Genomic DNA, 27,542 nt, shown 5'->3' on the forward strand with positions numbered 1-27,542 from the left:
CGGAGCATCCCCGCCCGAGGCCGCGGCCGCAGTTCCCCGGGGACTGGGCAGGGATCCGAGGGTAGGACTTGGGGGCTTGGGCTTGGAGTTTCTTAGGTTTACAGCTCAGGACTGCGGCGCCTAACCTCCCAAGAACCAGCCCTTCGAGGTCAGGGGCCACGTCTTTTTCATTATTATTATTATTTTTAAAAAAAAACCTGCCAGCCACATACTGGATTCTATGGATGTTAGGTACTCGAGAGAACGAGTTGTGTTAGGCCATCTCCTGTAGCTACTGCTGCTTCCCCCTCAAGAACTCTAAAAGACTTAGGACAATCAGCTCTTTTCCCAGGGCTGTGAATGAATAGTCTGCAGGAATTGGGCCTTTAAAAAAATATATATTTTGATTTTTCACAGAGAGGAAGGGAAAGGAATAGAGACTAGAAACATCCACGAGAGAGAAACATGGATTAGCTGTCTCTTGCAACCGCGACCAAGGTACATGCCCTTGACTGGAATCGAACCCGGGACCTTTCAGACCGCAGGCTGACGCTCTATCCACTGAGCCAAATCGGTTTCTGCTTGAGCCTCCTTTTGAGCTCTTTATTCCATTATGAAAACTTTCCTAGGAGAATACATACTCATTTTAAGCAGATCTCAAATGATACTTGCACGAGAAGCAATTTTGATTGGTTTCCAAATATTTTTAATACATTATAAGGCGATATTTTATAGTTTTTTTTTTTTTTTTTTTTTTTGTTTTTTTTTTTTTTTTTGTCTTGGAGAAAAGAGCCCACCATTTTGTCACTTGTTTTATGGAACCGTTAGTGCTTAGTAACAACCAAACGGTGGCAGATCAGGAAATGAACACGCTTTCCCACGGAATAAAGAGGAAACAAAGGCAATGCAACCGAAGAGGAAAGGCGAAGGGGATAGTTTTAGTCTAGAGTCTTCTGCATTAGTCCTGGCATAGACTATTAGCTGTGACATCTCAGGCAAATCACCTAAACTCCCTAGGCCAGTGGTTGGCAAGCTCATTAGTCAATAGAGCCAAATATCAACAGTACAACGATTGAAATTTCTTTTGAGAGCCAAAATTTTTAAACTTAAACTTCTTCTAATGACACTTCTTCAAAATAGACTCACCAGGCTGTGGTATTTTGTGGAAGAGCCACACTCAAGGGGCCAAAGAGCTGCATATGGCTCGAGAGCCGCAGTTTGCCGACCATGGCTCTAGGCAATAGATTCCCTCCCCCCCCCTTTTTTTTTTGTACTGAGTTCATTGGGGTGACACTGGTTAATAAAATTATATAGATATTAAGTGTACAGCTCTATAATACATCATCTGTACATTATATTGTCTGTTCACCACAAGTCAGGTCTCCTTCCATCACCATTTATCCTCCCTCTACCTTTTCTCCCCCTCCTTCCCTCTACTAGTCACCATACTTTTGTCTGTATCTGAGGTGTTTTTTTCCTTAATCTCTTCACCCAGCCCCGAAAAACCCTTCCTGGAATAGACTCATTTGTCAGAACACGAGGACGGATTTGGTATTTAAAGTCTCATTGAGTTGCTCTTTCGTGTGGGTTCCTGTCAGGGAAGGGGACCTTGGCAGGTCAGTTTTGAAAGTTCACGAGGCAGACTGTACTATTCTTTCCAGACTCTGATGTTTCATGTGCCAGCTCTTGGAATGGACAGACTTCCCCTCCTTTCATCTGCTGCTCTCACATTAGCCTGCCATGCTTTTCATGAAACATCTGTTGGCTCTTTGGGGGTTCTGTCCAATTCAGCCTTGTTATTTCCCTTTGCTTTCTTCTCTTTAGACACATTTACTCCTGTGCAGATTTTGTGACTGTTTGTGGCTTGCCCTTAAACATATATTTTTTTTTATTGATTGATTTTAAGAGAGAGGGAGGGAGTGAGAGAGAAACATTGATTTGTTGTTCCACTTATTTATATATTCATTGGTTGCTTCTTGTAGGTGCCCTGACTGGGAATCGAACCTGCAATCTTGGCATATCTGGGTGGTGCTCTAATTAACTAAGCTATCCAGTGGCCAGGGCCTGCCTTTACTCATTGGTATTTTGTGGTTCTTTTTGTTGTAAATACTGCACATGATCATCTAGGTTTTTTTATCTAGTTACCTTAAATAGGATTTATACAAGCTCCCTCATTTAAATTCATAAGGAAATTAGCCTATAGAAAAACACAGAGACATATAAACACCCACAGGCAGGGCTGGTGTGAGAACTCATTTTTTTATTTTACCTATTACTCAACTTCTTTTTTATTTCTTCTTTTTGACCCTACAAGAGCATTCTCAAGCTTCTTATTCATATGTCTTCTATTGTCATATAATAACTTACCACAAACTTAGTGGCTGAAAACTAAGTTTCTGTCAGGAGTTAGGGCACAGCTTAGGGGGGCCTTCTGTCCATTTTACTGGGTTATACTCAAGGCACCAGCTGGGCTGTGCTCTCATCTGACAGCTTGACTGAAAAGAATCTGCTTCCGTCCTAGTTGGTTTGGCTCAGTGGATAGAGCATCAGCCTGTGGACTGAAGGGTGCCAGATTCAGTTCCATTCAAGGGCACATGCCAGGGTTGCGGGCTTAATCTCCAGTGTGGGGTGTGCAGGAGGCAGCTGATCAATGAGTCTCTTACCATTGATGTTTCTAACTTTCCCTCTTCTTTCTCTCTGAAATCAATAAAAATATATTTTTAAAAAATAATCTCCTTCCCAGTTCATTCGAGTTGTTGATAGGATTTCATTTCTCTTGGCCTCTGTATGACAGGGATCTGACTTTTCACTGCCATGTGACCCTCTCCATAGGCAGTTCACAGCACGGCAGTTTGCTTCTTGAAGGCCAGGAGGAGATTGTCTGTAACTTCATTCTGCTAAGACGGCATCTTATAAAACATAGTGTGATCACAGAAGTGGTATTCCGTCATCTTTGCCATCTTCTGTTGGTTTGAAACAAGTCGAAGGTTCTGCCCACAGAAGCAGGGGATTTATATAAGAGAGAAAAACCAAGGGGCAGTGGTGGGGACCTATTACATCACCTGTATCATGATCTGGAAATTGATGAAACGTGCTCCTGAGCTATAGAAGACACTTTCCAGAGGACCGCTCAGATTTGTAGGTGTTAGAAAAATTTGATAAACTCTTCCCACTTTTCTTTGCCCAAGATAAAAACAAAACAACAACAGACATTACTAAGGTCCTAACAATATAAATTATTTGCCTGTGAGATAGAAGTTCAGTTTGTGCCTGTTGTGACATACAAACACACACGTGTGTTTTTATCTTTTCACAAAAATGTTTTATGTACCTACTTTTGAGCCTTGGGCATTCATTGTAAGTTCTAACTTTTGAACTTCTATTCTGAAGGAAGTTTCTCTGGAGTGACCGCTGGAGGCATGCGGTAAGGTAAAAAGACGGATTTGAATCAAAAGAGTTTCTGTACTTGAAGTAAAGGTAATAATCCATAGGTAAAATAACTCATGGTTCAATTGTATGTATCAGCTGTGGCCTTGTACAAAGATCTTGGGTTTTTGAGTTAGAAGGTTATGAGTTGAAATCTTGGTTCTATACTAATTCTGTAACTTTTGGCAAGTTACTTCTGATCTCTGAGTCTTAGTTTTCTCTGTTGAAAATGGGAACATCTTTACATCTTTGTATCCTTACAGTGCTGTAAGGATCAGAGTTCTATATAAAAAATACCAACTACAGTGTAGTAGGTGCTCAATAAATGAATGGCAGTGGTATTTGTTTAGCTGCCATATTCCCCTACTTAGTCTGTTAGGTGTCTGGAGAACTACAATTTCTCTCCCCACAACCAGATCTTGTAAAAATTACGTCCTCTTGATCTTGGGTTAGACTTCTGCTGTCAGTGACATGAACCACTGTGTTAAAGGTCCCTTGGTGTCTATCTGTAGGAACCATTATTTTTCAGGACCATGGTTGAATCTACATCCCAGTTGGCTTGAATTTCTTTTCCTTCAATGATCTCTCAGGGTTGTGAGAGCAGGGTCAGAACAATTTAGCTTTTTTTTTTTTTGTCTTCTAGATCTCCCTATACACCTACAATTTTTCTAAACAATTCTTTTATTACATCTTCCAGACTAAATCACCTCCAGTATTACATCCTTTCTTTGTCAGGGATCATTGTATTTTCTTTCTCTGAGGTTCTATGTTCAGTAATTGAAGTTGATAATCACTGAGCACTGTATGTGTGCTATCTGTACTTAAATTTCAAATGTACCAATGAGGTTGATATAGTAATCCGCTGCTGATGGTTGAGGAAACAGGCTCAGAGAGCTTAAGTGACTTGCCTACTGCCACACACTGGTATTTGTAAAATACTTATTGGAATCCTATCTCAGATCTCTCCATCCAAAGCCCATTGTCTCTCTGAGGACATTGGACTTCTGCTGGGGAGATACTTGTGGGATCTTGATATTTGTGCCAATGTGGACTTAATTGTAGTTATCTCTCTGTTTAAAATGCTTACCCAAAGACCCCTTCATACCATAGTTAAGTAATTTAAGTGTTTGGCTCTGTGAAATTTGGAGTATATCCCACAGAAGAGGGCTCTAGTGAGAAGGCCAGTGTAAGTGACGAATGCTCTGTCTTTCTTCTTCAATCCATTAGGAGAGGGGTGGGGCACCTTTTTCCTGCCAAAGGCCGTTTGGATATTTATAACATCATTCTTGGGCCATACAAAATTATCAGCTTAAAAATTAGCCTGTTCTATCTGGTCAAACATTTAATTAACTTACCCCTAATGCCTTGGCAGGGCCAGACCAAAGGATTTTGGGGGCCTTATACAGCCTGTGGGCCGGACGTTCCCCACCCCTGCCTTAGGAGAAGGCCTTTGAAAATTACCATGAGACCTTTTATTTGGGAATACTTTGGTCTTTAATTGTAACATTGCATTAAAAATATTTCATTTATTCAAAAACCTTTGGGAACCCCAAAATAACCTTGGACTTCATTTTCTTTCAGACTGATTTTTATGGCCTACAGATAGGCCACTACTCATTTTTTTTTTTTTTTTCCAGTTCAAGAAGAATTTGTCAGAATTTCTTAACAATAATTTTTTAAGTTTTATTTGAAAATGAAAATAATCTAATAGCATTGCCTTGTTCTTACAAAAAGGAACCTCTTTGCCCAGTTGGAATGGCTCAGCAGTTGAGTGTAGACTTATGAACCAGGAGATCATGGTTCGATTCCCAGGGCGGGCACATGCCTGAGTTGTGGGCTGATCTCCAGTGTGGGACGTGTATGAGGCAGCCTAACAATCATTGATATTTCTTTCTCTTTCTCCCTCTCTCGTCCTCTCTGAAATCAATAAAAATATAATAAAAAAAAGAAGGAACTTTTTTTTGACATTTTGTCATTTTTGTTTCTATTATTATTATTAATATTATTATTATTTTGTTTTTAATCCTCATCTGAGGATATTTTTTCCATTGATTTTTAGAGAGAGTGGAAGAGAGGGGAGAGACAAAGAGAAAGAGAAACATCGTTGTGAGAGAGACGCATAGATTGGTTGCCTCCTGCAACTGGGCCATGGATTGAGCCTGCAACCCAGGTACATGCCCTTGACCAGAAATCAAACCCGGGACCCTTCAGTCCACTGGCCGACATCTAACCACCGAACAAAAACATCTAGGGCTGCTTCTAATTTTTTAAACAAAGAGATAAAACATCATGGCTTTTAAAAACATAAGTATTTATATGTTTGATAGATAATAATTTAAAAATACAAAGAAGTCAAAGAACAAAAGAAAAATCACCCATAGTCTCAGATTCACATATATAACCACTGTTGTACTGTTTATTGTTTTAACAGATTTTAGTCCACCTGACCTGTAAGTCACAGACATCTTGGACACTTTTAATCATCAATAGCAGGGAGGTATTTCGCGAAAGAGTTGGAAGACTTAACCATGAGTTTAAACACTTCAAGTAATGCTTCTGTTGATATCCAAAGGTAAGCCTCCAGTCTTTTTCTTTAGTTGTAAGGCACAGGGAGAAGTCCGTTGGAGGGACTGACTGTAAGAATTCTCATGGAATGTTAAGGGGAGCAGGAATTTCATGGGACTGGAGGAGCAAGAAGGATGTCCCTGGAGACCTTGTGTTGCAATTTGTGCTCCTTTGTTAATCGGTCCACAAAAGTCAAAGTGTCTGCACTTTCTTTTGTCCCTACATATTTGCTTATTCTCTCTCACCTTTCTATGTCTTTTCTTTTCCTCATATTTATGCTTATTCACATTTGTGTGTGGTGATTATTTTGCCTGAGTGTAATCTCTCTGGTTCTAATCCTTCGCTTTCCTCAGTGCCATAACTCTAGTTCACGACTTTTGTAGCTATCTTTTAGTTTTAGCTCCTGTTGCTAACTGCTTCTTTTTTAAAATATATTTTTTATTGACTTTAGAGAGGAAGGGAAAGGGAAAAAAAGATAAAAACATCAATGATGAGCCGAAACCGGTTTGGCTCAGTGGTAGAGCGTCGGTCTGCGGACTGAAAGGCCCCAGATTCGATTTCGGGCAGGGGCATGTATGTTGGTTGCGGGCACATCCCCATAGGGGGTGTGCAAGAGGCAGCTGGTCGATGTTTCTCTCTCATCGACGTTTCTAGCTCTCTATCTCTCTCCCTTCCTCTCTGTAAAAAATCAATAAAAATATATTTTAAAAAAAATCAATGATGAGAGAGAATCATTCATTGGCTGCCTCCTGTGTGCCATACACTTGGGGATCGAGCCCACAACATGGGCATATGCCCAAGGAATCAAACTGTGACCTCCTGGTTCATAGGTCAGTGCTCAACCACTGAGCCATGCTGGCCAGGCACTAACTGCTTCTTTACTTGGAGTTTACATTGTAAGAATTGCTACTGCTCATCCTTTTTGTGCCATTGATATCTGCTTTTGGGTAATGTGCCTACCTTTGGCTTATTCACCTCTAATATGGATAATATAAAAACCTGAGTCTATAATATGAAAATGAGCCATCTTGTAGAGTGCAACCCAAAGTGTGGTTACAAATAAGTAAGTACAGAAATTGAAAGTAAGTGTTCAGAAACTTTTATAACTGTGTAACAGAGTAATCTTCTGTTTGTTGAATCTATACTAATAAAAGGGCAATACGCAAATTGGTCAGGATGCCCTCACAGTAATGACTAAACGACTGAATATAAGGCTGTGTGGGGCAGTCAGGCCAGCTGAGGTGGGGGTGGGGAGGGGCAGTGAGGAGCAACCAGGCCAGCGGGGGGTGGGGGCAGTTGGCAGTGACCAGGCTGACAGAGGTGGGTAGTGATGGGTGACCAGATCTGCAGGGAAGGGCAGTTGGGGTTGACCAGGCTGGCAGGGGGGGCAGTTAGGGGCAATCAGGCCAGCAGGCATAGGCAGTTAGGGGTGATCAGGCTGGCGGGGGTGGGAGTGGGGACAGTTAGGGGCAATCAGGCAGGCAGGTGAACAGTTAGGAGCCAGCGGTCCTGGATTGTGAGAGGGATGTCGATTGCTGGTTTAGTTGGACATCCTCCGAGGGGTCCCGGATTGGAGAGGGTGCAGGCTGGGCTGCATGAACATCATGCACTGGGCCTCTAGTCTAAGAATAAAACACTTGGGATTATAGTTTATGTTTTGAAAATTTCTTTTTTAATTATTCATTTAAAATATATTTTAAAAGTCATCATGAGGTGGGTGGTGGGAATAATTTGAATAAGTCTCTGCTTTTATTTAGTTTGAGAAGAGCTTATCTAGACCATCTTTCAGCAAGGATGTGTGGGTGGGGCAAGTACTATGACTAATATGTACTTTACCTATAAATAGGGTTTGCTATGTAAACATTTCCTACCTATTTTTGAAAGGTACTTTAAATCCTTTCTGAAGCAGGGTTGGGAATAAATGAATAGAATATAAACATTTTACTTTGCTAAAATTTCATCTCAAAGAGGACTTTTTCTTTTATCAAATGTGGCAAGGGTCAAGAGTGAGGTCTCATCAGCTTGCTCTCCACCACCACAGGTGAGGAATACGGTTCAAAAACTGCTAAATAGAGGATCCTCAAGATTCCTTCTTGCTTTGATATTCTATTTTTTTAATCCATCACTCAGACCATCTGAATTTATTAGTTCTAATAAAAGCTTAATTTCACAAATGTAAAACACACACATATAATTAAGTCATTGCATTTTAAATAGTGACTCTGAACAGTAGGAGGTGGCTAAACAAAAACCCTCACACATTGCTGGTGGAAATATAAAATGATAATTGGAAGCTCACTGTGTGAGGCTTTGTGTTTGTGGCATTCTCTGTTTTGCTAGAAAACTTTTAGCATTAGCATTTTTAGGTCTTTTCACTATGCTGGTTAGACTATTCAGGGAGGACCATTCCAATTTCTTCTTGGTTGCTATTGTTCTGGCAGACAAGAAGTATTAGAAGACCAGGATTCTCATCTATTATATACATTTTTACTTGAGTCTCTTGATTTTCGTATGGATCCCTTAGCCCTGTGATTGGCAAACTGAGGCTCACGAGCCACATGAGGCTCTTTGGCCCTTAAGTGTGGCTCTTCCACAAAATACCATGGCCTGGGTGAGTCTATTTTGAAGAAGTGGCATTAGAAGAAGTTTAAGTTTAAAAAATTTGTCTCTCAAAAGAAATTTTAATTGTTATACTGTTGATATTTGGTTCTGTTGACTAATGAGTTTGCCGACCACTAAGGCTTAGCCCATTTGTATCTGATGTCTCCAATCCAGAGATCTTCTGTTTTATCCTGTCCAGAGAATAAATCCCTACTATGCTACTAGAGTGGGGAAGAGATTGGTATTCAGTTGTATGGTGTGTATAAGGTAGAGGACTAGATCTCATTATTAATTTGGTAGACTTCGAACCAGTTCTGTTTTTGGCTCTGTTTTCACCTCCATTTTCAAAGGTGTTGCCAATGAACCTAGCTTGTTGGATCTCTGTTGTAAATCAGGTTGCTTTCCCCACTGTTGACTTTGAATTTAACTCTCAAACATGAACCCATAACTAGGGCATGTGCCTTGACCAGGAATCGAACCAGCAGCCTTTTGGTGCAGGGGACAACACCCAACCAACCAACCTCCACAGGTCAGGGCCCTTTGCTGTTATTTTAATTAAAATTTTAATTTTAATTTTGGGGAGAGAGTACTTTAGCATGTCCTTTTAATGTAGGAATCTATATTCTCTTATTTATACTTTTTATTTTTGTAACATCTATTACATATATAATAAGTAAAATATTTTAAAGAGGTAAAAAGGAAAGAGCTTAGTCTCTTGAAAAACTGCCCAGCTTGTGATAGGATCAACCAATCTTCCAGTGGACAGTGGTTTGTTTTTTCTTGTATACTGTTTTACATTTCTACCTATTAATATCTTTTACTAGATTGTAAGTTTTTTGGGCGGCAGGACCATATCATGTTCTCAGTTTTTTTTTTTTTTTTTTTGTCCCCCCCCCCCCCCCCCCCCCAAAATAGTTATTAGAAATACCAGAAGTGCTGGAAATATACTTATGGAGAAATGTATTTTATTATAATCTCATTTTATAGGTTGAAGAATGTCTCATCTGATATAAAACAAATGTTTAACAGTGAAGCAGAATTGGATATTACAACTGATTTCAGAAAGAAACTCCATCGGGCTAAGAAAGAAAAATTGGAAATAACAACTAAGCACAATGCAGAGGTAGAATTTAATTTCTTTTCCAATAATGTTAAAAATAGATTAGTTGAGTTTCATTTTGCCCTGGCCCAGTGGCTCAGTTGGTTGGAGCCTCATCCCTTACACCAGAAAGGTGGAAGGTTTGATTCCCGGGTCCGATGGGTGCAGGAGGCAACTTATTGGTTTTTCTCACATTGATGTTTCTCTTTCGCTTGCTCTCTCCCTCTCAAGTTTATAAGTAAAATATCCTCAAGTGAGAAATTAAAAAATTAAATTCATTTTATATTACAAACTCTAAGTATAACACTTATCACCATAACATTTTTGTACTTAAAAAGGAACTTATAAAGAAAATGGATTTTTTTAATATAGTGGAATTGCATAGAAGTGTTAAAGTAGAAATTTAACTGGTTTTATATTTATTTTTATGTTATCTTAAATTTATTTTAATTAATAGGTTACCTTTCTAAAAAAATATATATTTTATTGATTTTTTACAGAGAGGAAGGGAGAGGGATAGAGAATTAGAAACATCCATGAGAGAGAAACATCGATCAGCTGCCTCTTGCACACCCCTTACTGAGGATGTGCCCTCAACCAAGGTACATGCCCTTGACTGAAATTGAACCTGGGACCTTTCAGTTCGCAGGCCAACACTCTATCCACTGAGCCAAACCAGTTTCGGCATTAATAGGTAATCTTGATTAAAATATTAATGAGTGCATTGGTGACTAAAAGATTTGTAAATTAGACATTTTTGAAACCTTAATGTAGGTTTCTTTGGTCTCAGTAATGCAACAATCTTAAACAAGAAAATTTGTTTATAAATGTAATTTATAAATGTTTAATTTTTTATTTTACTCTACCTTTCATTTTATTAGTATCTGTGTATGTATATATGTATTTTATATGTATATTAGAGGCCCAATGCTTGGATTCATGCACTGGTGGGGTTTCTCAGCCTGGCCTGCAGGGATGGGCTGAAACCGGCTCTCTAACATCCCCGAGGAGTCCCAGATTGTGAGAGGGCTCAGGCCAGGCAGAGGAACCCCGCCAGTTCATGATCCAGTCCAGGAAGGAACTGTGAGAGGGCTCCAGGGTATGTCTGGCCTGTCTCATCCAGTCCCTAGGCCAGACTCCAGCAGCAGAAAGCTAACCTACAGGTGGGAGCGTCTGCCCCCTGGTGGTCAGTGCACATCATAGGAACTGGTTGAATGGTTGAACTAATGGTTGGACTCTTTGCATATTAGGTTTTTATTATACAGGATGTATATATTATAATTTTTCCTGTAAATTAAATTATAAATTATATATTTATGTTGCTTCTGTCTTTTTCTGTTTGCTACTTTTTCTCTTTTTAAATTTTACTCATTCTTAAAGCTCAGCTTAGGTAGCCTATATAGTGGAAAGAATACTGACTTTCACAGATTTGGTTTCATTCTTGGCCCTTCTATTTATAAGATATGTGACCTTGGGCGAGTTGTACATCACTGGTTTCTTATTCTGAAATGTTGGTCCCAAAGGGTTATTGTAGTAATTAAGCAGATTTATAAAGTGCCTGTGCATTGTAATAGTAGCTATAATTTATTGACACTTAAGAATAAACAGTGTGTATTTCTTTCCTTTTTACTAAATTCTGATGCTGTTCTGTCAGGAAACCTTTTAAAGACTCCCTAGGTGACACTGATCACTCCTTTCTTTGCTTTTCCAAATGCTGCTGTTACAGATATTTTAGAGTTAAAACATTTATTTCATGCTCTTCCTTACTTAGTGTGTAAGCTTCCTGAGAGCTGAAAGCAGTGACCAGGCTTTGTCTCTGTCTCTCACATGGCTTAGGCCCTCAGCAGCTGTGTGTTGAATAAATGTTTGAAAAATGATGTTTTCCTGGGTCTCTAAGGAACAGTGAGAGGTTTCTGATTAAAATAACAAGCAACACATATATGATTGTTTTATTTGCATTTTTAATGGCAAATGAGATAATTTTAAAATTAATTGAAGTAAATGCTTTTATTTACTTATAATATTACATAGTGAATATAAAGTGGCATTTGTTAAATTTATGCTAATTGTTCATAATCTCCAAAGCTTATATTTTAAAACCAAATGTATATTAGTGTCATGATAATCATATAATTTATTTATATTAAATATATTCTTTTATGTATTTTTGCAGTTATCATCAGTTTTCTCTTAGCAGAACAACTATTTGTTGTCTTTAATCAAATGTTTTGAAGCGTGTTCACATTAAAGAGATGGGAAATTGTTTTAGGGAAGAAAGAATTTTCTCAAAATAAGCAGTTAGAATTGGTTCAATGCCAATTTCATATTACTATTTATTCTTATTGTTTCAATTACTTGTTCAGATGATTTTATTCATAGAGTAATTTTTTTCGCTGTATAATCTTCAAATATGCCTTTTATAAAGTAAGGCTGAGATGAATAAAACTATCTAGCCATACAAAATAAGGACATATATAGGGTGTCCCAAAAAATGTATACACACTTAGAATGATTATAAAGTCAGTGTTTATAACAGTACATTTCAGCCCTAACTGGTTTGGCTCGGTGGATAGAGCATTGGCCTGCAGACTGAGGAGTCCCAGGTTTGGTTTCAGTCAAGGGCATGTACCTTGGTTGCTGGCACATCCCCAGGGGCTGTGCAGGAGGCAGCTGAATGATGTTTCTCTCTCATTGATGTTTTTAGGTTTCTGACTCTCTCCCTTCTTCTCTGTAGAAAATCAATAGAGTATATTAAAAAAAACAACACACACAAAAATACCCCAGTACATTTCATTTTCAAAATTGAACTATCAGCTTTTAAGTGTGTATACATTTTTGGGGAACATTCTGTACTTGTGTTATCAAATATTTCTAGTGCTAATATACATTATGGTAGATGATTAACACAAAATGTCTTTATTTTAATTTTATTATTTTTTAAAATTTAATTTACTGGGGTAACATCTACACTAATAAAAGAGAAACATGCAAATTAACTGTCACTTTGCTATGCCCACACCTGCCAACCAATCAGGATCAAGTATGAAAATTAACCCAACCAAGATGACAGCTGGCCACGGAGCTGGCACAAGCAGGAGGCTTAGATTGCTCTGGCAATGGAGGACAGCTTCCCACTGTCCCTGGCTGGCCCTGGCCTCTGCTCAAGGCTACAAAGTTTCAATTATAGAAGATAAATAAATCCTAGATACTTGCTTCTAGTCTGCCCTTGCCTCTGTTCAAGGAGGCGCTGAAAAAGTAAAAAGAAAAAGAAAAAGAAAAAGGATGGGCTGGGATCTTGGGTAGCCAGGGGGGTCATCAGGCCAGGATGGTACGGCAGGGGCCATTGGGGATAAGCAGACCAACAGGGGGCCAGTTGGGGGTGAGCAGGCTGTCAGTGGGGGTTAGTTGGAGGTTATCAGGACAGCAGGGATGGGGAGGGCAGTTTGGAGTGAGCAGACCAGCAGGGGAGCAATTGGGGGTTAGTTGGAGGTTATCAGGACAGCAGGGATGGGGAGGGCAGTTTGGAGTGAGCAGACCAGCAGGGGAGCAGTTGGGGGTGAGCAGGCCAGTGGGGAGGGAAGGTAGAGGTGAACAAGCCATCAAGGTGGCCAGTTGGAAGTGAGCAGGCTGACATGGGGAGCAGTTGGGGGTGATCAGGCTGGTGGTGGGGGGCATTTGGGGGCGAGCAGGCTGGCAGCAGGGGACAGTTGGGGGCGAGAGGATCAGCAGGCAGAGTGATTAGGGGCAATCAGGCAGGCAGGCAGGCAGGTGAGCGGCTAGAGCCAGTAGTCCTGGATTGTGAGAGGAATGTCTGACTGCCATTTTAGGCCCAATCCCTGTAAACCAGCAGAAGGACATACTTCAAGGGGTCCCAGATTGGAAAGGGTGCAGGCTGGGCTGAGGAACACCCCCCTCCACATGCACAAATTTTGTGCACTGGGCCACTAGTTGCTTAATAAAAGCATACAGGTTTCAAGCATACAGTTCGATAACATATCATCTGCATACTGCATCATGTGCTCACCACCCAAAGTCAAGTTTCTTTCTGTCCCATCTCTCCCCGCTTAATCCTCTTCTATCTGCCCCATACCCATTTTCCTCTGGCAAACACCACTCTGTTGTCTGTGCTATGTGCTATTTATTTGTTTACTTAATCCCTTCATCTTTTTCACACAACCCCCCAATTCTCCTTTCCTCTTACAGCTGTCTGTTCTATGTATCTATGATTCTATTTCTCTTATTTTGTTAGATTAGCACAAAATATCTTTAAAATCTAAATGTTCATTGGTGGATGAATGGATAAAGAAAATATGGTATATACATACAATGGAATATTATTCAGCTATTAAAAAATAATGAAGTTTTGCCATTGCAACAACATGAATGGACCTTGAAGACATTATGCTAAGTGAAATATGTCAGTTAATGATAGACAAATATGTGTGGAATCTAAAAAGCAAATAACCCAAACAATCGAAGGTCATAGAAATATAGGCAGGTGTGGAGGTTGGGTGAAATGGTCAAGGGTATCAAATTATACAAACTTCTATATATAAATAAGTCATGGGATGTAATTTTCAGCATGGTAACTACAATTAATACTATATTGCAAATTTGAAAGTTGCTAAGAGAATAGATCTTAAAAATTGGGATAGATGGGAGAGGATAAAGAAGAGCAATATAACTACTTAAAAATATATATTTTATTGATTTTTTACAGTGAGATAAGGAGAAGGGTAGAGAGTTAGAAACTTCGATGAGAGAGAAACACTGATCAGCTGCCTCCTGCACACCCCCCACTGGGGATATGCCTGCAACCAACGTATATACCCTTGACGGAATCGAACCTGGGACCCTTTAGTCTGCAGGTAGACACTCTATCCACTGAGCCAAACCAGTCAGGGCCAGTATAACTTTCTTTAGCCAAAAGATACTGGAAACCTAAGACCAAGCAGTTAGGAACTGAAGATATTGTTTGGCTGATTCAGCCAGTCTTAAGAGCTGAGGTTCTTAAGCTAAGGTCCCTCGGAAACAGAGAAATCAAGAAATATAATTTTACCAGAATCCAGAAGTTGGGGCCGTCTTATGGGAAGTAGAGCCAGGGTAGGGGTTGTTCGGTCAGTGTTGGAATGTGGAGAGAAAGTATGGGAGCTAGAACCTCAAAAGAGATGCAGGTACTGACAGCCATTTGGCACGGGAGCCTGGGAATTACAGTTCCTATGATAAAATACTAGAATAGAGCAAAAGAAGGGGTTAGGTGATGGATCTCACATCAAATGTGCAAATGATTGGCAGTCTACACCTTATGCTCTTCAGCGTTCATTATCTAGTGGCTAATTGCTACCACTTGGCCTTTGCCAGTCTGGAAGTCTATCATTCCAATTGAAATTGGGGTGTTCATCTCAATGGTGGCATATCCCACATTATCTCCACCATCCATTATTATCTTTGGCACATACAGGTTAGCCACCAGAGCTTTCTAATGACGCTTGTGCTGCCTCCTCCAGTGCAGTTTATAGCATTTTAATTAGGAAAAGAATGCCTTTGGGTCCTTCAAGAGGACGTAATAGGGGAAAGGGGAAGTTTTGGTTTCCTCATCATAAAACTACTCTCATCTCCTTACGTCTCCATATTAGATCAGGAAAGTACTGGCATTTTGACCTCATTAAATGATTGTAGGCCATTGTTAAAATCAATTTACAGTCATCTATCCAAGAAAACTGTTAGAGCTAGCTAGTTAAATCCAAATCAATCCTATGTATGTTCTGCAGGTTCCCGCTAGTAAAAGATTATCAAGATCTTGCAGTTCTTTTGCTGTATAAGCTATTTTCTTCTGGACCTGACTTTGCATTTCTCCTCTTGCAGCAGAGTTCTGAGTCTGTCTATGCTATGACAACATGCGCTTCAGGTGTGGTCATTACTAAATCTTCAAGCAAGGGAAGGCTAGTTACCTGAGACAGAGAGGAGAGGCTGCTTTTGTTGGCAAGGGATGTTCAGGGGGCGGAGGGGGCATTTGGGAGTTCACATTTATCAGGTGTATCTAATTCCAAAGCCCTCACCCATCTCCTTCCTTCTTACCTAATGCCCAATTGATCCTTAGTATCTTTAGTTTTTAATTTTTTTCCTTTTTATTGAATTCATTAGGGTCACACTGGTTAACAAAATTACTATACAGGCTTCAGGTGCACAACTCTACAGCACACCATCTCTACATAGCAAGTCAAGTCTGCATCCATCAACATTCATTCCCCCTATATCATCGTCCACTTCCTTCCAGACATTGTATTTTATCATCTGTAAATATTTTCATACATATATCTAAAAAGATGATGACTCACAAAATCTCTAACTATAATACTATATCACAACCAAAGAATATTAAAAATAATTCATTCCCTCATATAATATAATTCAATCAACATTCAAATCACCCTGATTATCTCTCAAATATGCTCTTTTGTTCATTTGAATCAACATCCAAATAAGGTCCACACTCACTTATCTGTATCTTTGTGTGTGTGTGTGTTTTCAGCCCTAGCCACTTTAAAAAAATCTTTATTAGTTTTTTAAATTAAATCTTTATTCAGATTATTGCAGTTGTTCCTCTTTTTTCCCCCTCATAGCTCACCTCCACCTGGTTCCCACCCCACCCCATGCCCTTACGCCCCACCCCACTGACATCATCCATAGGTGAACGATTTTTGTTCAGTCTCTTCCCGCATCCCCCACACTCCTTTCCCCCTGAGGATTGTCAATCCACTCCATTTCTATGCCCCTGATTCTATTTTATTTACCAGATTATTCTGTTCCTCAGATTTTTTATTCACTTGATTTTTAGACTCACTTGTTGATAGATATGTATTAGTTGTTCATAATTTTTATCTTTACCTATTTTCTTCTTCTTCCTCTTCTTAAAAGATAAATAAATTTTTAATATTTTAAACCTGATTTCAGTGAGGGAGAGAGAGAAACATCAGTGATGAGAGAGAATCATTGATCAGCTGTCTTTCCCACACAGGGGATTGAGCCTTTAACCTGGGCATGAGCCCTGACCAGGAATTGAACCGTGACCTCCTGGATCATAGGTGGATGCTCAACCACTGAGCCAGACTGGCTGGGCGATACTTAGCATCTTAACATTAGAAACTTGAGGAGGCTCTTTATTTAACTTGTAATTCTGCATTTCTCATAATTAGATTTTTTTTTCTTTGGTCTAGTCCTTAGCCTTGTCTGTCCTGGGGTTATGATAAATAAGAGAATCTTTTACAGTTGACATAGAAATTCTCTGGTTTTCTGACCATCTGGAGCTGAGGTTATCATTTTGTTTTTTAAATTCTCTGATATAGCCTTTTTACCTCAAGGTCTTATAGTGAACTATCCTGCCATAATGGTCAAATGCAGCTGCTACTTTATTTCCCACTTTATTCTAAACAATTCATCTTTAACTTTATTCTAAACAACTGTACATGATAATTTAAAAAATTGTGATTTCGCTATATCTCATAGATCCCCAGTATCCCATTTCCAGGTAGAGCTCTTCATTGTATTTAGGCTCAGATTGGTTCACCATCCCATATCAGAAACCCATCTTGAGATCATTTCTGATATCAAGAGCTACGTTACTTGGTGTCCGGTCAAGAAAATAGACATTACTTTAGGTCTCTCAACAAAAGGATATTAATTAGTAAAGACAACCGATCACCTAGGTACTAGAATTGCTGCAAGACAAACGGGATATTATCAACTCAGGATAATAGCATGTGAAGCTTCTTGCACTCCTCAGAGTGATATTGACTTTGTAATTAAGGTTGTTGTATGATTTTTTTTTTTACTATTGAGAAATATTTGTAAATTCTTCTAAGTATAGTGTTATGAAGGCATTGCTATTCTAAAGATTTGGATGGGAAATTATTTTAGTTCTTATATGTGGGTAAAATGTAACTGTTGTTGTTATACTCTACATGTTAATAGCGCCTTACGTGATTTCTCATGTTGTCCTGCAGAGATTCTTGTGTCTTTTATTTGATAGTAACTCAAAGCTTTCTTAAATGATACTTTTCTAGCATCTTTCTGATCTACCATTTTTTCTTTCCCACCAGCAACACATCATTTTGCTTTTCTTTGAAATATCATAACATTTTTACCTATTTTATAAAAGTTATGCCATATGCCTTTGTATAGTATTGAATTTCTGGTTTTTATATCTTTCACTGTACGTAGCACATAGCAAGTGTTTAATATTATTTAGTGAGTCATTGATTTGACAATATAATTTTAGTGTGCGAAAAAACTTTACAAATTACCTAGTTCTAATTTTCAGACCTATGTTCTGTCACATTAATTCATGGAAGGATATTAGGTAAATTAAATCTAGTCATTAGATATCTAGCTTTCTAGATATTAGATAAATTAGATATTAGTTCATCCAGACCCCTGCAAAGTTGGCATTTTATTACTTTAGGCTCTATCAGTAAAGTCATAATCAAGAGAAATAATATAGACAATATTTACCAAACTATATTTTGATGCAGTTTGCTTCTTGATTTCATTTAGAGACTAGGAAGAGAAGAGAAGGGAATGAATTTTTAAGTGCTTACTATGTGTCATGCATTTTTCCACTTCTTAGATATAACTATTATCTGAGTAAAACTTGTGATTTTCCTTTATTTTCCTAAGAATTTAATATAAGAAATAAAAATGTTTTCCTCTGTTGGATTCCCTAAAATAAGAAAATTACTAGTGTCATTTGGCAAGGCTAGTGTTTCTTTTCCAGTTTTTCAGAAAGTATAAATTCTTGTCTTATAAATATTATAGAAACAAGTTTTTCTAAGATATGTAAATATTAGGGTTAATGATCTCATAATCTTGGAAATATATTATAATATCGATTCATGATACCAGAAATTTGCTTTTAGCTGGCAAGCTACGAGAGCCAAATTGCCAAGCTACGCTCTGAGGTTGAAAAAGGAGAAGCATTGCGACAAAGTTTGGAATATGACCTGGCTGTTGCTAGAAAGGAAGCTGGTCTGGGAAGACGGGCTGCTGAAGAAAGGTTAGCTGAGGCACATAAGATCCAAGAAAAACTCTGTGGTAAGACAATTTCCATTTCTTCCCATGTTAAGAATTGTGACCTCACTGAATAGCATTGCTTGGTGTTTATGCATTCCATTTAGTGTTAGAAGTGAGGTTTTGATTCATTGACTGGCCTTTGATTTTGGTGGGTGTGTAGAAAGTTTTCTGGCAGTTATGTGAACATTTATCTACTTTACATTAAATTTTTTATGTTGTGTATGTGTGGAAAAAGGGGTTCAACATTTTGTTAACCACTTAAAAATTTCTTTAAAAAAATAGTTTTATTGATTTCAGAGAGGGAGAGAGAGAGAGAAACATCAATGATGAGAGAGAATCATTGTTTGGCTGCCAGATGCACGCGCGCCACCCCCCCACCCCTCATGGGGACTGAGCCCAAAACTTGGGCATGTGCCCTGATTGGAAATCAAACCATGACCTCCTGGTTTATAGGTTGACATTCAACTGAGCCCCTTTAGGGCACTTTTCATTTTTCTAATCCTCACCTAAAGATATGTTTATTGATTTTAGAAAGAGCAAGAGAGAGAGAAAAACACTGATGTGAGAGAGAAATCAATCATTTGCCTCCTGTACACACCCTGACCAGGATTGAACCTAGGTATGAATCAAACCTACAACCTCTTTGGTGTATGGGATGATGTTCCAACCAACTGAGCCACCTGGTTGGGGCCACATAGAGATTAAAAAATATAATCCCATAATCATCCAGACATGACAAGAAAGAAAGTTTTGGAAGCTAGAAAGCAAATGGATGAGGGATAACTGACTTAGCAGACTGAGTTGTTAGAATCCTAAACTAGGAGTGGGGAAAGCTGGCAGACAACTTGTTTGAGAGTCAAAAGTTGACTGTGACATTTTTGTTTAACAAGTGTGTTTGTATATATTTTTTCACTTGCTCTTCATAAAAATTTAACTAGGAGGCATTTTATTCTGAGAGTCAGAGTGGTTTAATCAGGTGGTAGGTGATGGAGTCAGACCTGGAAATCTTTATTTCTCTTCTAGATGCTGAAACCCTACTGGAGAAGTATTGGTTATTGTAAAGGCAATATTAAGCTGACAGGGGATTGAGTCTAATTTTGGGGGAGTAAATACTATGGTTGTAAGGGTTGTAGCAGTGGTTTCCAATCTCAATCTTGAGACAGTCTCTTGTGTAAGATGTGTTACAATAGTCAGATGTCAAAATTTATAATCTATCAAGTCTTTTAAAAAGAATAACCCGAGTCTGGCTGCTGTGGTGCAATGGTTGAGCGTTGACCTCTGAACCCGGTTTGATTCCCAGTCAGGGCACGTACTCAGGTTTCGGGCTTTGATCCCCCATCACCTACCACCTGATTAAACCACTCTGACTCTCAGAATAAAATGCCTCCTAGTTAAATTTTTATGAAGAGCAAATGAAAAAATATATACAAACACACTTGTTAAACAAAAAATGCCACAGTTCATAGCACTGTTTTTCAATTACATTTGTATTTTGAATGGATCATATGTCTCAAAGGTTCAAAATTCAAAGGTACAAACAGTGCAAAAAGCCTCCCTCCCATCAGTTTTTCTCACTACAAAATATTATTCCCATAGGGGGTGTGCAGGAGGCAGTTGATCAGTGATTCTTATCATTGATGTTTCCATCCTTCTCTCTCTCTCTCACGATGAAATCAATAAAAACACACAAAAAAAGAGTAGCCTTATTTATCACAGTGCTTTTTAAAAAAACATTTTACTTATTTTCTTGAATAGGAGAAAAAGAGTGGCAGTTGGTGCTAGAGGAGCACTTACATTTGGGCATGTCTCTGGGAATATGTCATCTCCTTTCATGGCAAAACCACCTTTGTGTGGAGGGAAGGAAGAGACATAAAAATGGTAGAATCTCGGTTCTGGGACAGTGAGCTTTTCAAGAGTTTCCTGGGCAGTGGTCTCAGGCTTTGTCCTAAGATTGTGCTGTACATGAAATCAGCACTAAGGCCTAGGTTTTGAACTCTAGGGATTTAATTGCAGTTGTAAACATACCTATTATTCTTTTATATTTTTAATAGCTCAGAATACAGAACTTCAAGGAAGGGCAAAAGAGATTGAGAATGCATTTCAGATTTCCCAGCAGAAATGGAACGAAGAATGCAGAAGATTTGAACATGATTTGGAAGAAAGAGACAATATAATTCAAAATTGCAATCAAGAATATGATTTACTTTTGAAAGAAAAGAGCATACTAGAGAAAACTCTGCAGGTAAAATATTTTTATAAAGGAATTTCGCTGTATATAATATTCACTGAGATGCATTACACATTATTTGATGTTGTCCTTGGAAAGGTAGATAACACCAGAAGGCTAGGAAAGCTGATTTCCTAATTCCCACCCCCTTCTTCTTTCCCTTTACGGTCATTTTTGCAGGTCTCTTTTGAATTATGCTTTAGGATACATTAATATGTATACTGTTTCTTTTGTGAAAAACAGTTTGAAATCTGTGATCAAAATTCAAAAAATAAGCACATATAGGCATTTTATAAGAATATAAGGACTTACAACCTTTTTGGTTCAATAGCATAAACATTTTTAATATAGAAATGTAGGTTCTAGATTGGTCTGAATATACAATAAATATAGAAAGTATGTGTCTGGTATATGCTTTATTATCTATACAGAGCTCATTCTATATGGATATGATGTATAAACAATTCGATGACCTTTTACTAAAATTACTGTGAGGTATTTATTCTCTCCCATTCTCCCCTGCTTTTTCTTCCTTTGTACTCTCCAAAGTAAAAGTATGATTTAAGGTTGAGGTTGCTAGCCACTTAGAAGTAGATTTTGAATTATCTATATTTGCCATATTTTTGAGGTACCAGTTTAAAAACAACAACAACAACAACAACAACAAATGAACATGATAAAAGTGCTCTAGATTTAACACTGGTGTAAATGGCTTTTCAGAATCCTGGCAATAAATCTTCACTAGAGATAATTTTTCAAAACCATTTACAAAGTTTTGACACAAGCATTCCCAGCCATTTTCAGCAGATCTATTTATTGTTTTCTTCTACAGCAATAGTCATAGCTGTGTCTTGTTTGTTACTAGGATGGTGCCTGGCATTTATAAGGGCTCCTCCATTACTATTCTAATAGGGAAAGTTTAGGTGGTGACTGGTGCTACAAGTTCCTGAGTAACCCTATATAACTTTCCCCACTTAAGCGTCTTCGAACTATGGGGAAAGACGGTAATGGGTGGCAGCATTCCTTACAGTTAGTCATTCTGAACCTCAAATTAGATTAAAAAAATTATGTTCTTAATGGTTTCAGAGAGGATGGGAGAGGGAGAGAGAGACAGAAACATCAATGATGTGAGAGAATCATTGATTGGTTGCTTAGTACTGGGGATCGAGCCCGCAACCCTGGCATGTGCCCTTGACTAGAATCAATCCAGGAACCCTTCAGTCTGCTAGCAGACATTCTATTCACTGAGCCAAACCAGCTAGGGCAGTTACTTGATTTTGAACAGCTGCTAGGTAGGAGAACTCTGCTTTGATTTTAGGCCATTGGCTTTGAATTGATCTGCACAGAGACCCTTGAGAAATTAGGGATTGAGTAGGGGTCACTAGCCCTAGAGGGAAAAGGCTTCCAGGCTCTTGTGATAGCTTTCCATAACTGAAAAACCCAAGAGTAATCTTTAGTACACAGCTCTATGCTGTTAGGTAGACACAGGAGGCTTTCCTTCTCTCTCAAAAACCACAGAATCGTTCTCCTTGTGTGAATGGGGACCAAGTTTTGAACCTTATAGGTTAGAATATTTGGTTTGTCAAAAAACCTGCATTTTATATATTTAAGATCTTGAACTAAGATCTAGCAAACATAGTACGACTAGAAAAACCCAAAAAGAGAAGCCAACATTGTTTATCTATAGAAATAGAAATTAATGATAGTCCAAACTTCCTAAAAATTATTTTTTTGACTTTTCAAATTCTTGACACTCTAGAATTTCCTTATCCTGACTCCTTCTCCTCTTTTGGAAATACAGTGTTTTCTGTCACATTTATATATACACTAGAGGCCCGGTGCGTGAAATTTGTGCATGGGGTGGGGGTGTCCCTCAGCCTAGCCTGCACCTTCTCCAATCTGGAATCCCTCTCACAACCCAGGATTGCTGGCTCCCAACTGCTTACCTGCCTGCCTTCATGATTGCCCCTAACCACTTCTGCCTGCCAGCCTGATCACCCCCTAACCACTCCCCTGCCAGCTTGATCACTCCCTAACCACTCCCCTGCCAGCCTGATTGATGTTTAAATGCTCCACTGCCAGCCTGTTTGCCCCCAACTTCCCTCCTCTACCAGACTGGTCACCTCTATCTGCCCTCCCCTGCAGGTTGATCATCTCCAACTGCCCTCCCTTGCAGGCCCGGTCCCTCCCAACTGCCTATCTTGGGGTGACCATATTGTGTCCACATGGGGGCAGGATCTTTGACCAAATGGGGGCAGCTATCTTGATCTTGTGTGTTGGAGTGATGGTCAATCTGCATATTACTCTTTTATTAAATAGGATTATTAGGGATAATCTAAACAGTTTGTTCATAGGTAATCAGATATTTTCATATTATGTATTTTACACATAGATTTACATATAGATTACATAAAATTTATGTATTTTGTATTTGTCTCTTTATCATATAATGCATTTTATTAAAATCTCTGAAGTTAAAAATTTCAGAAAAATTGGTTTAAATATATGCCTATATGTGTATATATAACATGTTCCTTATATTAAATAGGTAAGCATTTCTTCTTATTCAGATCTGTATTCTGGTGATCAAAATATAACAGTTCTATTAACATAATTTGTAAGTTTTGATAAGATAGGTAATCTTTGTACATTAAAATTGGGGATGAAGGGAGAAAGCTAACTTTTACTGATCTGATAGTAAAGCAAGATTTTATTCATATAAAGGAAGCATTGGAGAAACATCTGCAGGAGAAGAATGAAATGGACTCTCAAATCAGGGAGACAGCCTTGGAGGAGTTTAGATTACAAGCAGAACAATGGGAAGCAGAGAGAAGAGAGTTACAATTTATAGTACAGGTACTTTAAAATAATAACACAATTCCTTAAGTATGACTTTTTAATGCTGATGATATTTAAATTACATTAGTGCAATCATTGATTGGCTTGCTCAAAGGGAAAATAATTCCTAGTCTTTGATCTCTGGAAGATATTTTGTTTGTAATTGCATGACAATATGGGCAACTTTTACCAAGAGGGACATCTCAAAATCATATAATTTGTTTTTTTAATCTTCACCTGAGGATATGTTTTCATTGATTTTAGAGAGAGAAGATGGGAAATAGAGAAAAACATCAATGTGAGAAACATCAATCTGTTGCCTCTCATAAATGCCCTTACTGGGGATCAAACCTGAAACCTAGGTATATGTCTTGACCTGATGGGGTTTGAACCCATGAGCTTTTGTGAATGGGTTGATGCTCCAAGTGACTGAGTCACCAGGTCAGGGCTACATTTAGTATTTTATCTTTCCAATTATGTGAGACTGTTAGCAGTCTTTAATAGCCTAAAGAAATAGAATAATGACTATTCATTATACAGTACACCTCAGACTAATACAAAATAATATTGATTGTAACTATAATTGAAAGATAAAATTAAAATGTTAATATTTTTTAAAATAAAAGAAACAGAATAGATTTTATATTTTAAATGATGTATGCAAATCTTACACTATAGTAATTTTGCCCTCCCCTGCAGTCCTGGTTCCCCCCAACTGTCCTCCCCTGCTGGGCTGGTTCCCCCACAAACTGCCCTCCAATGCAGGCCTTAGTCTCTCCCAACTGCCCTCCATTGCTGGCCTGGTCTCCCACAACTGCCCTCCCCTGCAGGCCATCTTGTGGCTGCCATCTTGTGTCCACATGGAGGCAGCCATCTTTGACCACATGGGGGTGGCCATGTTGTGTCTTGAAGTGACAGTCAATTTACATATTACTCTTTTATTAAATAGGATATTAGACCCAGTTTATAGTTTACAGCAGCAAATACTTTTTTTTTGGTTAATTCTCATCCAAGGATATTTTCTCCATTGATTTTTAGAGAAAGTGGAAGGGAGGTGAGGGGAGAGAAGAGAAAAGAGAAACGAAACATCAATGTGAGAGAAGCACATAGACTGGTTGCCTCCTGCACATGCCTGGACTATGACCGGGGATTTAACCTGTAACCCAGGTACGTGCACTTGACCAGGAATCGAACTTGTGACCTGTTGGTGCACAGACCAACACTCTAACCACCTTGCCACACTGGCCAGAGCAGCAAACACTTTTTGATTGTAAAACTATACTGGCTTTGGGGATTTAGAGAGGAGAAGCTTGTCTTGACTCTTTTAGGAGATAACCATGTACTAGATTGTAAATAGGTATATTGATATATTTCCTAAGCTAGGAAGAAGTACTTTTGTTTGATACATCTCTAACTCTGCTTCTATAATTCTTCAGAACTGAAACCACATTTTGGAGTCTGAGAGATATTGTTTATATGAAAACATATGAAAAATCATACTTTTGGGCTATGTTTCTGGAAGATGTAGAAAGCACAATGTGGTTTTCTGTAATGCTAAATGTCAGTTCTAACACAGGCCTCATTTTAAAATATTTTAAGTTCAACACCTCCCTCTAGTGGAAAAAAGGAAAACTCCATTACTTCCAGTGTTCTTAATATCATTTTATTCTTTATATACACATACACTTCACTGTAAAGATCCAAGTAGCTTTTGTTTGGATTAGAAAATAGATTCTTTGACAAAATTGGAAGAATTTTCTTGGAAGGAGGCAAATTAATTTTGTATGAGATGTTTTATGGATCTTTTTCATTTTCTTGTATGTTATACTGTATCCCAGACTTGGGTTGTATTGATAAAACCATAAAATTAAAACAAGTATATGAACATATAAAAAAATAATAGGGATTAATATAACCAATATCCAATATAACAAACCAATTCCATTAATATAGCTAATATGTACCTTCTAGATAATGTATTTGTCGTATTTGCTTCAGAATAAAAAACAAACAATAAATTGTTAGATCACTGGAGACTATTCTGAATCATTTCACCCTCCCACCACACCCCTAACCCCAACAGATGAACATTATTTTGAAGTTGGTATTCAATTTTCTGTTTGTGTACGTTGATTGTGTATCATATTATGTTGTTATTTTCTTTGTTTACAGAATATCGTACCGTACACCTTATCTTTTCCACTTGTTTTATTGATATTTATTCAAGTTAACAAAGTAACTCTGGTTCATTCAGTTTAACTTAAGTATGGTATTTTATCCTATGCATATACCATACTTGATTTATCCATTACTTGATTGATTGAGACTTAATTTTTTTCCAAGTTTGAATTATTGCAGATAATTCTCCTGTGAACACCAGGTACTTTTGTTTATATGTGTATGTACTTAATGATTATGCAATTTAATACATGCCACGTTGTTCTCCCAAATGGTTATACCAATGTGAGAGAAGACTTTATTTCTCTGACAGTCTCTTGCACACTTGGTATTTTTCAGATTTAATTTTTTCGGCAGTATTATATATATATATATATATATATATATATATATATATATATATATATATGAAACTATATCTCATTCCTGTATAATTTTCTATTTTCTGACATTGAGCATGGTATGTTTATTGGATATTTATGTTTCTTTTTTGAACTGCCATTTTATATTTTTTCTTTTGGATTGTTTATATATTTTTATTAGTTTATAGGAACTTTTTATATGTTTGGTTACCAGTTCTTGGTTATTAATATCACTATTGCAGACATCTTTTTTCTCTTTGTGGAGACAATTTACATTGTGTTTGACGTACAGTTTAAATTTTTAAAAAAATATATATTTTACTGATTTTTTACAGAGAGGAAGGGAGAGAGATAGAGAGCTAGAAATGCTGATGAGAGAGAAACATCGACCAGCTGCCTCTTGCACACTTCCCACTGGGGATGTGCCCGCAACCAATGTACATGCCCTTGACCGGAATCGAACCTGGGACCTTTCAGTCTGCAGACCAACACTCTACCACTGAGCCAAGCCGGCTTTGGCTACAGTTTAAAATTTTAATGTAGTTGAATTTATCAGTCTTCATTCATAGTGCTTTTTATGACCTGTGTAACCTAAAATTATAAAGAGAATATATATTTTTTTCTCTAATATTATTCTTTGCCAAGTGGATAGCCAAATGCCCCCTTGCCAGTTATTCAGCTGTCTATTCTGTTACCAATGAATGATTTATAATATTGTCTATTTCACATTCAAGTTTCTTTATATCTAAGGCTTGTTTCCTGGGCGCTCTGTTCTGTTCCACTTTTATATCTATTTATGAATCAATAATAAATGTTTTATTTATCATGGATTTACAGTAATTCTTGATCTCTACTAGGTCAATTTTCCCTCTCTTTATTCTTAATTTTTTTTGGGGAAAAAGGAGAGTTATTCTTAGCCTTCAATGTTCTGTGTGAGTTTGAGGATTGGCTTCTTGTATGCTACCAAAAAATCTTGTAATTTTGGTTGGGATTGGGTTATATTGCTAGATCTATTTGGCAAAGAGTTGGTGTTCTCAGTGCATTTTACTTCTATTATCCATTCTTTTATATTTTTGCTTTATTTTCTGGAGGTATTTCCTCAATTTTATATTGCAGCCTTTGTATTGCATTTTTATTTCTGCTTTTGGGTTTTTAATTTCTAAGAGTTTATTCTTATTCTTTGACTATATATTTTTAT

At 38.0% G+C, this 27,542-nt stretch overlaps 1 protein-coding gene across 2 annotated transcripts in view; it reads left to right on the forward strand.

The window, feature by feature from the left end:
- The window catches only part of CCDC171 (coiled-coil domain containing 171), a 219,781-nt gene that overhangs the window by 455 nt on the left and 191,784 nt on the right, over window positions 1–27,542 (forward strand). The window contains exons 2-6 of one of the 2 annotated variants that reach the window (XM_036434112.2): window positions 5,837–5,977; window positions 9,559–9,694; window positions 18,586–18,760; window positions 20,791–20,981; window positions 23,691–23,822. In XM_036434112.2, the coding sequence (XP_036290005.1) occupies window positions 5,934–5,977; window positions 9,559–9,694; window positions 18,586–18,760; window positions 20,791–20,981; window positions 23,691–23,822 (678 nt within the window). In that variant the 5' untranslated portion in view covers window positions 5,837–5,933. The remainder of the gene's footprint in view (window positions 1–5,836; window positions 5,978–9,558; window positions 9,695–18,585; window positions 18,761–20,790; window positions 20,982–23,690; window positions 23,823–27,542) is intronic. The other variant, XM_045580256.1, reaches the window with a different exon arrangement.

The sequence above is a fragment of the Pipistrellus kuhlii genome, unplaced genomic scaffold, assembly GCF_014108245.1.
Source record: "Pipistrellus kuhlii isolate mPipKuh1 unplaced genomic scaffold, mPipKuh1.p scaffold_m20_p_12, whole genome shotgun sequence".
NCBI classification, from domain to species: domain Eukaryota; kingdom Metazoa; phylum Chordata; class Mammalia; order Chiroptera; family Vespertilionidae; genus Pipistrellus; species Pipistrellus kuhlii.